At 43.9% G+C, this 15,421-nt stretch overlaps 1 protein-coding gene and 1 long non-coding RNA gene across 2 annotated transcripts in view; both read left to right on the top strand.

Annotated features, from left to right (window-relative positions):
* The window catches only part of LST1 (leukocyte specific transcript 1), a 16,307-nt gene extending 10,371 nt beyond the window's left edge, over positions 1–5,936 (top strand). Inside the window, exon 5 of the mRNA XM_081934886.1 lies at positions 3,228–5,936. Coding sequence (XP_081791012.1) covers positions 3,228–3,491 — 264 coding nt within the window. The 3' untranslated portion in view covers positions 3,492–5,936. The remainder of the gene's footprint in view (positions 1–3,227) is intronic.
* Positions 5,937–7,706: 1,770 nt separating this feature from the next.
* On the top strand, positions 7,707–9,449 carry LOC309384199. Its single transcript, XR_014173977.1, has 3 exons — positions 7,707–8,178; positions 8,458–8,533; positions 8,706–9,449. It is a non-coding gene; the product is annotated as an uncharacterized lncRNA (long non-coding RNA).
* Positions 9,450–15,421: the final 5,972 nt, after the last annotated feature.

The raw sequence follows: 15,421 nt of genomic DNA, 5'->3' as shown, positions 1-15,421 counted from the left end.
GTTGGGTGGCCCTCTCTACATGGGGCTTCCCTTGAGATGCACCCGAAGGCTGCAGTTGGTCCAGAATGCGGCCGCGCGGGCAATTATGGGAGGTACCAGATACTCCCATGTAACACCTCTCCTGCGTGGGCTGCACTGGCTACCTGTGGCTTTTCGGGTGCGTTTCAAGGTATTGACTATCATCTTTAAAGCGCTCCATGGCACAGGGCCTAGCTACCTGCGGGATCGCATCCTGCCCCATACATCCCTGCAGCCGATTCGCTCTCACAGGGAGGGACTCCTCCGGGTGCCGTCCACTAGGCAGTGCCAGCGGGCGACGCCCAGGAGTAGGGCCTTCTCTGTGATGGGCCCGACCCTCTGGAAGACCTCCCCCCCAACATTAGAATAACGACCGATCTCCGCTCCTTCTGTAACAAACTAAAGACCCACCTGTTTAATTTAGCTGGCCTGGCCTAACTGTAGCTTTTGTGTCCCTCTAGCCTGTATTTTAAATTTTAAATGTTTAGGGATAGATTTTATAGGTTGTTTTAATTTTTAACTATACTGTACAGCCTATCATATAATTTGTTTTAATGGGTATTTATAATTATTTAAGTTTGTATATTGTTTTATTGTGGTCTGTACACCGCCCCGAGTCCCTTTGGGGAGAGGGGGCGGTCTATAAATTAAATTAAATTAAATTAAATTAATAAAAGTTCATGAAGTTGGTGATGATGAAAACAGTATGTCAGGATTCCAAGTAACACCCACAACAAAAGAAGGCTCGGAGGCTTGAGGTTCCTCAAAGTTCCATTTTATTAGAGATGTCTTATTGGCACATCTGGGAAAACCCAAATCTGAAAGCTTCCAGGTTTTCCCCACCCAAATGAAAGTCCAAGCCCCTGCCCAGCACCCACATGTCCACCACATGTCCTAATCAGGCACTGTCCAAAAGTGGAGATGCCTCCCTAGTCACGCCCGTCCAGGTGCAGGGCAAGATGTCCTTGACTCTTGGAGAAAGGAATGTTATTTAGACTACATATCTCCCATACTCCATATAATCCCCCCTCCCATTTTCCCACAGCACTAAATGTGGCAAGTCGGAAGGCCCCATGCAAAAGATGACTTCCAGGCCTGACACAGGGGAGCTTTGAGGAAACCTAAGGTTGGATTTTGTCCCAGCTTTGACGTCACCTAAGGGTCTCTGGAATGGGGATTTTGCAGTATCCTTCCCCCGGAGTGGGGAGGGAATGGGGATTTTGCAGTACTCTTCCCCTGCCACGCCCACCAAGCCACACCCACAGAACCAGTAGTTAAAAAAAATTGAATTTCGCCACTGAGTTGTCCCCCTTGTTCAAAAAGTCCAAACAGAGGTAAGAACGGGAGCGTAACAGCAGGAGAATCAACCCAGGGATGGGTGGCACAGAAAAGTCAGATTGGCAACCACAATTAGCAGAATAACAGAGTTGGAAGGGACCTTGGAGGTCTTCTAGTCCAAATCCCTGCTCAAGCAGACGACCCTATACCATTTCAGACAAATGGTTGTCCTATCTCAAAAGCCTCCAGCGATGGAGCATTCGCAGCTTCTGAAGGCAAGCCGTTTCCTTCATCCCTTCTGTGCTCAAAGCCCCACCTCATTTGATGTGTGCGCAGCAGGGGCGGGGTTCAGCCGGTTCTAACCGGTACGCTAGAACCCGTTCGTGAAATTGAGCTTACGTTTTAGAACCGGTTCATCTGGTGGCACTGAACTGGAATGCTCCCTCCTGCCTGCGCCCCCCCCTCGCTCGCTCCCCCCCGCCCGACGCGATCTCCTTTCATTCTCCGTCTGTCTCATTCACGCGTTCGGGTAGCAGAGAACCAAAGGAGACCGCATAGCCGAGGGCAAAGGAGCCTGCAACCTCCTTCATTCAAAGGTTTGGGGCTTTCTCACACGCCTTCTTTCTTCCTCCGAAGGCGTACGAGAAAGCCCCAAATCTTTGAATGAAGGAGGGGGACTACAGCCAAGAAATTAAAAGATGCTTGCTCCTGGGGAGGAAAGCTATGGCAAATCTAGACAGCATACTAAAAAGCAGAGACATCACCCTGCCAACCAAAGTGCGTATAGTCAAGGCTATGGTTGTCCCACTTGCAATGTATGGCTGTGAAAGTTGGACCATAAGAAAGGCTGAGCACCAAAGAATTGAGGTGTCAAGCTGGCCTCCCTCAGCAACCAAGAAAGAAACCACTTAACTCCATTTTGCAGAATTAAGAGTACTTTTACCGGTTATGAAAAGATAGCAGCTGAGCAAAGCAAGATCTGAGGCAAAAGCGCGCGAAATCATGCATATCAATATGTGTCCAACCCCCTCCCCCTGGTAACCCTCATCCCACTGTCCAATCTGCAAATCCCTTAGGTGTCATGTGAGTTCCATCTTCAAGGAGCATCATCAGGAAGGTATGCAGGGCGGTTGGCCTTGACCGACACCAACCACTAATCTTCAGCATGCGCAGGAGATGGTTTGACCAAACTCCCACTTTACAATCTCTCCTGCTCAAAAGCTTCCCCTCCCAAATACCAGGCCCCCCTCCCCGTTTCAATGGCAGCCGAAAGCAAATAGCGAAACAGAGGCTGACAGCTGCAGGCTCCTTTGCCCTTGCCTATCTCCTTTCGTTCTCTGCTGCCCGAACAAGTGAATGAGGCAGATGAAGCTTCCCACGAATGGTGCGCAGAGGCAGATAACAAAAACAAACAGAGCTTCAATCGTACAGCTTTGGGTTGCCATTTTGACTTTTCCCGCCATCCCTTTGGAAGTTCCTGCAGGGAGCAGAGGGGAAATCGACAAACTCAGCGGCAATAATCTTCTAAAGGTCCTTTCTTCAAGAGGCCAGAAAGTCCAGTTGCCTCTTGAAAAAAGCATCGTTGGGACAACCATGACCTGGATGACTGAGGATCTCCATAGACAATCATCTTCTACAATGCAATACAATACAATAGTAGAGTTGGAAGGGACCTTGGAGGTCTTCTAGTCCAACCCCCTGCCTAGGCAGGAAACCCTACATCACTTCAGACAAATGATTATCCAACATCTTCTTAAAGATTTCCAGTGTTGGGACATTCACAACTTCTGGAGGCATTTTCTGTTCCACTGATTAATTGTTCTAACTGTCAGGAAGTTTCTCCTCAGTTCTAAGTTGCTTCTCTCCTTGATTAGTTTCCACCCATTGCTTCTAGTACCAATCTGTTGCTCCATTCTTTCCCAATCCCCCAGGGTGCCTCCGAAACCCCCTACGAAACCGATGTGCATTATGCCGAATTACAGAACCTCCCGGCCTCCGGCAGGGGCCAATGTGATGGCGGAATCAACCCAGATGTTCAGAGCAGCGACTACGCCACAGTGGCCGTGCTAAAGGAAGATGCCAGCGAGGAAGACTTCGGCAGCCCCCAGCAAACAGAGGACAGCGGGGTAGAGGATGGGGTGAGGGAGGAGCAGGCATCTGTAGAAGCAGAGTCAGCTTCATGTGACTTGGAATAAGGGAGTCCATTGAGGGACAGAAGCGTTTGGTCTTCCAAATGGAGGGTGCGTCTCTTGTGCTAACCTCTTCCTTCTTGAAAAGCCCAGTTCTGCAGCTATACAGGTAGCCCTCGACTTAAAACTGTTCATTTAGTGACCATTCAAAGTTACAACGGCATTGGAAAAAGTATTTTTTGGGAGTATAAGACTCGCTGGAGTACAAGACGCACCAAGATTTTGAAGAGGCAAATTAAAAAAAAAAGTTTTGCACTCTGCAAACCTCCCAAAAACGGGCCGTTTTTCGTGAAAACGGGCCCATTTTTTGTCAAAAGACGGCCCTGCAGAGCCTTTAGGAAACTTCCAGAGTGCTCCTGGGGGCTGGGGGGAGGGCAAAAACAAGCAAAAACCAGCCCGTTTTTTGCTCATTTCTGCCCTCCCCAGCCCCCAGGAGCACTCTACAAACCTCCTAAAGGCTATGCAAGGCCGTTTTTGCAAAGGGGGTGGGGTTTCTGGAGGCCAAAAATGCTGTATTCAATGTATAAGATGCACCCAGATTTTCACCCTCTTTTTTGAGGGAAAAAGGTTTGTGTCTTATACTCTGAAAAATACGGTACCATCTTTTCTCCCACACTTATGACCGTTGCAGCATCTCCAGGATCACGTGATGATCAAAATTCAAATGCTTGTACCCTGACTCATATTTATGACAGTGGCAGGAACCCGGTGATCACCTTTGGTGAACATTCTGACAAGCGAAGGGCACGGGGAAACCGGATTCACTGAACAGTCACGTTACTGATTTACTTAACAACGGTGGCAAGACAAGTAGTAAAATGGGGCATAACCCACTTAACAACTCTCATGCTTAGCCACAGAAATGTTGGCCTCAGTTGTGGTCATAAGTTGAGGACTACCTGTATTGTTTATGCAGTTTAATATATATTTAGTATATCTTCTGGAGGTGTCCCTCCCTTCTGGTCTCCAGCCACGATTTATAAATTGTATCCGTTTGGATGTTTGTAGGGAAAACAAGAGAGGGAGGAATTGAGACACTGTTCTCACAATATGTAGAATCATAGAGTCACAGAATCATGGTGCTAGAGAGGACTATGGAAGGCTTCTAGCCCAATTATTTTCCCAGGGCAAGAAACCGTTTGCCAACTCAGACACATGATCGTCCAATCTTTGTTTTAAAGCCTTGTGTGATGGAGTCCCCAGACGACAGGACCCCTCTCAGGGTCAGGAAATTCCTTCTTATTTCAAGGTTGGATTTTCCTCTCTAAAACTTCCACACATTGTTTTCATCCTATTCTGGGGAGCGATGGAGAAGACATTCCCCCCACCACCGCTTTCTCTTTGTCAACCCTCAAACACCATATTGGAAATACCTCTCCTTTTCTTTTTCTTTAGCCTAAACATACCCAGTTCCTTTAGTTATTCTTATGATTTACTTCAGGGGCGGGGAGCTATGGCGCTTTTCATCATGGGTGGACTTCAACTTCCAGAGTTATTGAACCAGCGTGATCACTTTTGTGTAGTCTTCGGAGCATTTTGTGCAAATATGGCAGAAAAGGAGTAGAAAAGCACTCTATGCAAAGATACTGCTGGAATTCATTCTGTACTAGTGCGGTACTTAGTCGTGGCTTTTTCTAGTAGACCACTGATTAGGAAAGGGACAATCTCCAGAATTCAGAACTACCCAATAATAACAACACCCTGTTTCCCTGAAAATAAGACCTCCCCGGATAATAAGCCCAATCGGGCTTTTGAGTGTAGGCACTAAAATAAGCCCGCCCCCCAAAATAAGCCCGCCCTGAAAATATTGCAGCACAGCAGCAGCCATGAAGTGACCACGATCACTGCCTCCTGCACCTCAAAAATAATAAGACCTCCCCGAAAATAAGGCCCAGCACTTATTTCAGTGGTCAAAAGAAAATAAGACCCTGTCTTATTTTCAGGGAAACACAGTACCCAACACACTTTTGTCATTCCTTGGACAACAGCTGGCTGTATTTATTTTTATATAATTAGTGTCTGAAAGGACATTTGGAATTTAAGTGGTAGGAGAATCTGAGAAGATACTGCAACCACCTAAAAGCAAAAGATCTGGACTCGATCAGATCAAAACTCATCTAGTTTACTTCCGGGACCGAATGGCGACGGACGTGTAGTCTGCCGATTGCTCCCTTGGCGGGCTCCGAAAGGAGCACAGGAGACTTGAACAAAGGGTCTCCTGCCGAAAGGCAGCTTGCTGGGACCCCCCACAGAGGCGGCAGCTGGTGGGGGTGTTTTTCCCAGCTTCGCCTAGGCGCCAGGGAGCAGTGGGGGGGGGGGCGAGTGACGTCGCCTCTTCGCCGGACGGCCCTGGGAGGTTTTAGATTAAAGGAGAAGCGTGGCTGAAGGCTGGAGGCACGGATCCCACCTGGTGCTCTTTGTTTACTTTGAAAGAAAGCTACAGATGTGCGTGAGTTGGTGTGCTCTGGCTTTTGAAATGGAAATTAGAGGGGGGAGGTTCCTCTATTACCTCCCCCCCTCGGAATAAGGGGCATTTAAAGGGACTCTCTCGGAGAGAGAGAATAATGACTGATTAGTTACTTGGACAGTGAATGAGAATGGCTTTTTACAATTGCCAGAAATGATTCTAAAGCTGACCTTCACCTTTAAAAAACAGGGAAAGAAAAACTTTTTGTGACTTCTCTCCCTGCGGAAGGGAGGGCCAAGATGGCGCCCGCCCTCCTCCCTTTGTCTACATATGAATGAAACTTATCCTTTGAAACTGCTCCCAAAGAGAAAGTAAAGAAAAGTGGATTGTTTGCTGTACTCTCTCAAAGGGAAGCTGGGACCTCTTTCTGTCCCTCTTCTGAGCTTTGATTATTGGAATCACTTCTTGGATTATCTCTCTATTGGAATTGTGGGTTTTCCCGCTTTTATTTGCCTTTTGAGGCCAGCTCCACTGTGGAATCCCCGGACACCATTTTCTCTGGAAAGGATTTGCATCTCTGAACCTAACCAATGGCTGCAAGAAAACCACCAACTGGCAAGGCGCACTCAGCGCCATCATCTGCTGCCCCCAGCCCCACAACGCAACAGTCTAAGATCACCTCATTGTTGCAGAAAGGAGGGGCTGGAGAGGACACAAAGGAACTATCTGTTACGGAAATGTTTAAAGAACTTATGAAGGGGCAGAATGAAATGAGGAAAGAAATGGCAGAGGTCAAAGAAGAGCTCAGAGACGTTAAAGAACATATTGCTGGGAATAAGCAAAGAATTATGGTGTTGGAGGAGAGAGCGGCGGAGATGGGGGAGGAGCTTAAAACAAAACGCAAGGGAAACGCAGATGTAGAAAATTGTCTGACAAAAATAGAATTTGAAAGAATGTCCTTTTTTCTTAGATTCCAGAACCTGCCAGAGGAAGAAAACAAAGATCTTAAAGAGATTATGAGCACAATTTTAGCAGATTATATTAAGGGAGATAAGAAACAATTATGGTGGGATATGGATCTAGCATATAGAATAAACTCAGCATATGCCAGAAGCCACAACGTTCCCAGAGAGGTACATGTTAAATTTGTCAGGAGATCCACAAGGGATGAGGTGCTTGCAACCCAAAGGGAGAGACCATTGAAATACAAAGAGGAACAGGTCACCATTCTTAAACAGATCCCCAAAAAAATAAGAGAGAGAAGGAGGAAATATTCCCCCTTATCAAAAAAAATTATACAACATGGGGGTCTGGTTTAAGTGGTTGTTACCAGAGAGGATGATGGTCTTCTGGGAGGGAAATAGGATCAGAATTAATACAATTCAAGAGACGGAAGCCTTTATTAAAAAGAATCTTCCCCCCCCCCCAGAGGAGGAATTTAGTGGGAGTAGGGAAAAGGACAGCAAGACGCAAGATAGGTAGGGGGGGCGCTGAGACCCCTCCGGGGGCAGGGAAGAAGAAGCAATATCGAAAAGGCTTAGATCACAAAAATGAATGTATTTGGATAATTGTAATTGTAATTGTTGATACTACAAAAAGTAACAGAGAAAAAATAGTAGAGTACATGTTTGATAATATTGGTTAAATTTGTTCTGATGCTTTCTTTTATATTTTATTTTTAAGATTGTTAAATCTGTGAGTATCTTGGGGGGATTTTCGCCACCAGTGTGGAAGCTGCAAAAAATTTTCTGTACACCCTTTTACCCTTCCCTATATATTTTAAAACCAATAAAAATTTTGCAATAAAAAAAACTCATCTAGTTTAGACTTCTTTCTATGGTTTCTGGTTTCCTGGTTCCTACAGTGACCAACTTAATGCTTTAGAAAGCTTCACAAACAAGACATGGAAGCAGTATTGAGAAATATGCAGTCAGCCTCTAATCTTAAAATATTAGATAGTCCATTGCAGTTCATAGGTGTGGATAGCATTATCTTTCTAAATTTGCCCAAGCGCCTTTCTAAAACCATTGAAATGGAAAACTGCTGTTCCAGCCTTCTGACCTTTGATATCAAAATGTTGACCTGGTAAAGGCCTGTATCACAGGAAACATCACTGATAAGATGATTGTGGAATTTTCGAACAAAGATTGAAAAGTAAACTTGACTGCTTATGAGTAAGGTGGATCTTAATTTATGGAATCAGGGGGAAAGGATTTTCACTCAAGTAGTAGAATAGTTTGGACCAGTTTTACTTCCAATTTCCCCCTAAACATTGATAAAATTAAAGTAAGTAAAGTAAAGTAAAGTAAACTTTTATTTATAAACCGCACCCTTTCCTAAACAGGACTCGGGGCGGTGTACAGACATATTAAAAACCATATAGATACAAAATATAAATGTGCATAAATATATAAACATATAAACGGAGGAGGTAGAATGTGCTGTACCAAATTTAAATTAAAATACAAATATAATTAAGATTTCCCTTAAAAATTACACAGTAAGATGTTTGCCAGGAGGTTAAAGATGGGACTATACATCAGTCAAGCCAGCTAATTGGAACAGGAGATGACTTCTATCATCTACCAAAGGTTAAGTTTATTAAAGTGCCAATAAAATGTGCTTGGAATACCATTTCCAGGTAAAAATGTTTTAAAACTATCCACCCTCCAATAGATACCTCTGAAAAACAGTAAAAAAAGAAGTAACCTGAAATCTTTCTAAAGGTCCAAAGTGCCTTATTCCTTGGGGACTAGGACTTTTTGGCTCCTACCCTTGGCTGTGCCTCTTTCTCCCCCAGGGTTCCTTCTCAGGGGATTCACCTCTAGCTTTTCTCCTTGGCTGACATGCCCCCACCTATTCACCCTGGACAATGGGCCACAGCCCCTCTGTCCCACATGCTTCAGTGCGGCCCATTCACCGAAGCAGGGTTCATCCTGGGTTTTGCACCTCCCGGGATAGTTAGCTGCCAACCAATCAGCTAGCTGCCAATGCCGGCAGCCAGAAGCCAGAGTGCCATCAATCGCAGTGGTGGTAGGATTTGTGGGAGGGGACTGCAGCCAAATGGCTTTAAGTGGGGGAAGTGTCAGCTAAGGAGAAAAGCTAGAGGCGAATCCCCCCCCCCTCGAGGAGGAACCCTGGTGGAGAAGAAGGCGCAGCCAAGGGTAGAAGCCAAAAAGTCCCATTCCGATTTCTTGAAGGTTTTCCTAAGAAGGTATGTATTTATAAAAATTGGAGTGACGGTTAAACAGAGCTGATGGGAACCACTGTAACCTACACCCATGTTTACACTGGAAGAGGTTGTACTGCAATTCAACAGGCAAGCTGTCCTTAATGGTATCAAATGGTATCTTCTTAGAAAAAAGTAAAATATAAGTTTTGATGAAAAGAAAGAAGTGCAAAACTCATTATTTACGCATCTCTGTAGCAAAGAGTTAAAAAAAAGATTTCTGTTGTTAGTCGCGAAGTTGTGTCTGACTCATCGCAACCCCATGGACAACGTTCCTCCAGGCCTTCCTGACCTCTACCATCCTCTGGAATCCATTTAAGCTCAGGCCAACTGCTTTGGTGACATCATCCATCCACCTCATTCTCTGTCGTCCCCTTCTTCTCTTGCCCTCCATCTTTCCCAGCATTAGGCTCTTCTCCAGTGAGTCCTTTCTTCTCATTAGGTGGCCAAAGTATTTGAGTTTCCTCTTCAGGATCTGGCCTTCTAAAGAGCAGTCAGGGTTGATCGTCACTTTTAAACCTTTAAAAAATATCAAAAATGATTACAACACTATTCAAAGCAACTTACCAGCAGCAACAAAGGAAGTGAAAACTTTCATTGGTTTTAGAAAGTTATTCTCCCATTTCTTCCTCAAACAGCGAAGACAATGAAAAAATAGGAAATGGTCACAGTTCCTCTTGTGTTTCTCTGTACGGTTTTAAAATGCAGAAGAAGAAGAAAATCGGCATTTCCCCCTCATTGTGTCCTTCCTACCTACCTCCTCTCTTACACAGACAGGCATGGTTGCGTTGCACACACATGTGTTCTGAAGATAAAGCCAGGTCTTCTTCACCAGCTGCTCCACACAAGCCTGCAGCAATAGGAGGCTGAAACAGTTTCCCCAAAGGTGCTTTTTAAAGAGGCATCTGGGCTTCCTTTGTTTTTCCTTGAAGATGTTTCACTTCTCATCCAGGATGCTTCTTCAGTTGAACTGAACTCTAATGGAAAGAACTGAAGAAGTTGCTTAGATGAGAAGCGAAACGTCTTCAAGGAAAAATAAAAGAAGTCCATTTGCCTCTTGAAAAAAGTACCTTTGGGACAACCATGACCTGGGTGACTAAGAATCTCCATAGATATTTAGTGGCTTAATCCACAATGTCCACATATTAGCTATGGATACTTGGAAGATGCAGTTCATATACCGGTAATTCTTTGAGCTGACCTTCTCTTTGCGTCTAGGGATCGTGGTCACACATTGTGCTGAGTCATGACTTTTTAAAATTCTACCCTTTGTTTAATTTTTGTTCATAAAATTTATGGGCTGCCAATCTTACCTCAAGGTAACCTCTGGCAGCTTACAATCATCATGATAAAGATCAGTGGGTGAAATTTGCATATTAAAATCTAAATCATGATTCACAAACATAGGAGAGCTAGGTTCACACAACAGGCTAAGCCAAGATCAAGGGAAGCCATACTCCTTTGTGTGCATTGATCATCTCAAGAAGAATGCAGAGTATGCCATCTGATGCTACCTACCGGTAGGTAGTTGAACTGCAACAGACATGGAGCCCAGGTGTGATGGAGCTTGAAAATATCAATTGAGCATCAAATTGCATAATTGTCTGGAGGAACAGTTATTGTATGTATGTATGTATGTATGTATGTATGTATGTATGTATGTATGTATGTATGTATGCATGCATGTGTCAGGCCTGCAGCCATCTTTTCTTTTGGATCTTTGGCCTGCCACACTTTCTATTATTCTATTATGCATTTTCTATTGTGGGAAAATGGGAGCGGGAATTGTACAGAGTTAGATGCTATGTAGCCATAACAAAATTCTTTCTCGAAAGCCAAGGTCATCCTTCGTCTTTGCACCTCTGCACCTGACCGGAACTGGATGGGTGGAATTGCCAGCATGGCAGTGGGAGATTGGACCATGTGGTGGACTTGTGGATATGGGGGCAAGATCTTGAACTTTCAACTGGGTGGGGAAAACCGGGAAGCTTTCAGATTCGGGTTTTCCCAGATGTGCCAAAGTGGCTCTCTTAACAAATTGGAACTTTGAGCAATACTTTGCCTCGGACTCTGATTTACTTTTGGATGCTATTTGGAACACTGATAGTATGTATGTATTGTCGGGAATTGCATAGCCGGTGTCCAAATGAAGGCAGAGACGTTGACAGGAAATTATAGTTTTATATAAATAAATATATATTTACATCGATATATACAAGCAATTTCATTGTATTTAAGTACAATGACAATAAAGATTATACTTATACAGTAAACTATAAGGCAAACAGGAGCATCAAGAGGTAATTCACAGGGCAGACAGGGCAGACAGGAAAAAAAAAGGGAAATTCCCCTCCACGCCCATAGCAACCAATCGCAGCGCAAGGTTGCCTCACGCACCAGCCAGGGCTTTCGAACCAATCAACCACAACTCAGTGTTCTGGCTCACTGCCAAACCCCACTGCTCCAGCTGCTAAATTCAAATATCTTAACATATATTGACTAAAATTTGAGTCATCAGTGGTCATGATCAATCAGGAGGCGCTGCAATCCTTTCATTACCAAAAGCTGCACCCTAAGAGTGCAGCAAAGGGGATAGACGCACACCTCCGTCATGTCCAGTTTTATTGCGAGGTTAAAAAATAAATATGCCATCGATTGCTATTCAGTCTATGCAAACTTTTCATTGAGCTGCGGACATAAGAAGGCCCTCCTTTTGGCACAGAATGGTGCTCAGATCAGATCGCCTGGGATAGAAAATAGTTTGGTTTGTCCAGCTCTTAAAAATAAGGGAAGGGGAAAAAAAAACCCCTCTGTCAGGTTCAAAGTAATGCATCCATCACAAATTGGACTCTGAGGCATTCCGTTCTCTCAAAGAACAAACTCATGTAGATACACCATATTGGCACTAACTGGTGAAAAGCCAGTTCTAAAATTCCTGGTCTTTTCACCCCAATGTAAGTTTCAGTTTTCCCAAGTTCCCAAAACAAACGGTCACATTGTTCTATCAGGATGGGAGCTGGTTGCTTGGCAACATCTCTCTTCCTCCCCTCTCTGTCAGCCAGATATTGGAATGTGATTGACTCATCAGTCAGGAATGATGTTTTGACTGAAGGCTTCATCCCCCTTCAGCTCCAAACTGTGTCAAACAGTGAATTCATGTCAGAATGCCCAAGGATACAAACAATCCCACACCCCAATCAAATTCACACTTGACACCCTGCTCTACAATTATTCTCTCTTAGGAAGTTCAGTTGCACTGAAAGAACATGGGTGTCAGGCCTGCAGCCATGTTCCTTTTGGATCCTTGGCCTGCCACACTTCTATTATTCTACTATGCTGTTTCATAGTGGGGAATTGGGAGGGGGATAGTACAGAGCAGAATGTTGTGTATCCAAAATAAAATTCCTTTCTCGAAAGCCACGGTCATCCTTTGTCTTGGCACCTCTGCACCTGACTGGAACTGGATGGGTGGAACTGCCAGCATGGCAGTGGGAGATTTGACCATGTGATGGACTTGTGGATATGGGGACAAGATCTTGAACTTTCAACTAGGTGGGGAAAACTGGGAAGCTTTCAGATTCAGGTTTTCCCAGATGTGCCAACAGGCTCTCTTAACAAATTGGAACTTTGAGCAATACTTTGCCTTGGACTCTGATTTAATTTGGGATGCTATTTGGAACCCTGACAACGGGAGCTTAAGAGCAAACAACATGTTACAGGCAGTTCTCAACGTACGGCCACAATTGAGCCCACAATTTACAGTAGATGTTAAGATAAATTTGTTTGCCCCATTTTACAACTTTTCTTGCTACCGTTGTTAAGTGAATCACTGATGTTGTTAAATTAGTAACAGGGTTGTTCAGTGACTCTGGCATCCCCACAGACTTTGCTTGTCAGGCGGTTGCAAATGGGATCACATGACCCCAGGACAGGTCGTAAATGTGAGTCAGTTGCCAAGCATCTGTCAATCACGTGACCATGGGGATGCTGCAACGGCCGTAAGTGTGAAAAATGGTCATGCCCCCTTTTTTTTAGTGCCATTGTAACTTTGAATGGTTACTAAATGAACCGTTGTAAGTTGAGGACTACCTGTACTGTATACAGGAACTGAAAACCACAGCCGCTGGAGCAATGTCTGAATAGTTTTGTTGCTGTCCATGGTCCTGGAGGATCTCCCAATATCTCAATTTCTTATGATCCTTTGTGTATCTATGACAGAAGGAACCAGCTGTTCCAGAAGGGCAGAATTAACTTCTTCAAAGAGTATTTGAAAGTTTTTTTAATGCAGGTATGCTCATTTCTAACAACCGTAACTTTGATGTGACACTTTCTCAGGTCTTTATATGGACCTGCATGTATAATATATAACTCTCAGGAAATAAACAAACTCTGCTTAATTTCCACACAAAGGCCATGTTCCCGCAATAGGAGTCTCAACTTGAATCAAGCCAGAGTGATTAGTATAGGTTTCCATGCATTGTATGATTCCAGAAAATGCATTTAATTAGATAAACCTTAATGAACCATAGAACTATATAGAGCAGTGTTTCTCAACCTTGGCAACTTGAAGAAGTCCGGACTTCAACTCCCAGAATTCCCCAGCCAGCGGGGGAATTCTGGGAATTGAAGTCCGGACATCTTCAGGTTGCCAAGGTTGAGAAACACTGATATAGAGGAAAGCTGTCAAATAACATAGAGTGAAATACAAAAACAAATACAGTAGCAAAGTTACTGTCCAAATAGGCTATTAGGAACATCATGCCAACATGAGTGAGTAGGATGGATTAATAAACATGTTGTTGTTGTTGTTGTTGTTGTTGTTGTTGTTGTTAGTTGCAAAGTCACGTCCGACCCATGGCGATCCCATGGACAACGTTCCTCCAGGCCTCCCTGTCCTCTACCATCCTCTGGAGTCCATTTAAGCTCACGCCGACTGCTTCGGTGACTCCATCCAGCCACCTCATTCTCTGCTGTTCCCTTCTAATAGACATATTTCATCCTGCACATTTTTAATTGAGGGTTTCCATTTGGAGAAGGAAGATTTGCGATAAGATGATTTTTTTTAAAAGAGAAAGTGTTCTTTTCTTTTTCTTTTAACCTTACTCTGATGCCAAATAGTTCTCCAAAATTGTAGACTCCAGAACTCCATAGAGATTCTGCCCACCCCAGATTCCCACTCTATTATTTTCTTTGTAAGACTATTCTTGCCCTGTGTAAGTTTTAATCAGCTTGGGGTAAAAGACCTTTTGCAATTATGACTATGAGTTCAGCAGACTTTGAGAGATATAATAAGCCAAGCAAGGAAGTTAGAACTTACTCAAAGAAAGGAAAACACTAAAACATTTGCATCCAAAAATGACTATCATTATGCAAATTATACATTTTTGATGCCAAAAGTAGAGGGAGAAACGTCTCTACTCAAAAAATAAAATAAAATAACTGTAATTGTTTAAATTATATACATATTTAAAGCTGACTAATCAAAACCATTTGGACTCAGCGAGAAGTTTGTAGACATTTCTATCGGCTATGAAATAACTAGGTTTGTATTAATTTATGGGAATGGGGAAAGGGTTATATCCCTGGATGAAGTTGACTGCATTAGACCCCAGGGAATCTCCAATGCTGTTATGCCCATCATTTCAAGATCTATGAAGGACACTCTTGAATTGATAGAAATCTCCATCCTTTAGCCAGTAGCTGTTTTCATAGTTACTGCTAAATAATTGTTTTGCTTAGTTTGTTGGGCAAGTTATATTGAGTCTCACAGACAGCTCAATTGCTATCCTAAGCTCTATTGTGGCACGGCTTGGTACGACATCTGGAAAAGGACCACGGTCAAGCCGAAGGGCTACAATTATGATGCGTGATTACAGCTTTGAGTTTGATTAGCTCACCTTAATCACAGTCCACGGTGCCATTCAAATCTAAACTAAGGGTTACTTTATAATTCTTAAGCTTCCAGGAAAGTGACATGGGATACAAGAATAGCTGCAATGTGGTGCTGCTTCTCCACCACCACCATCTCCCTTGCCCATACTTTGTTCTTTGTCCCAAGGAGTATATGAAATACACAAAAGATATTTACCCTTCTCACTGAACATCATGGGCTTCTGTTTTTGTGTGGAAGGAAGGAAGGAAGGAAGGAAGGAAGGAAGGAAGGAAGGGAGGGAGGGAGGAACGAAGGAACGAAGGAAGGCAGCCAACCAGCCGGAAGCACTGCAAATGTTGCTGAGATATTTCCCAAAGAGAAGGGAATTGATCCATATATATATATGGGTCAAGATTCCATGTTGAATA

The sequence above is a fragment of the Natrix helvetica genome, assembly GCF_964273705.1.
Source record: "Natrix helvetica genome assembly, chromosome: 1".
Classification (NCBI taxonomy): domain Eukaryota; kingdom Metazoa; phylum Chordata; class Lepidosauria; order Squamata; family Natricidae; genus Natrix; species Natrix helvetica.
Note: the sequence above shows the minus strand (reverse complement) of the source record. Positions and strands in the feature narration are given on the sequence as shown.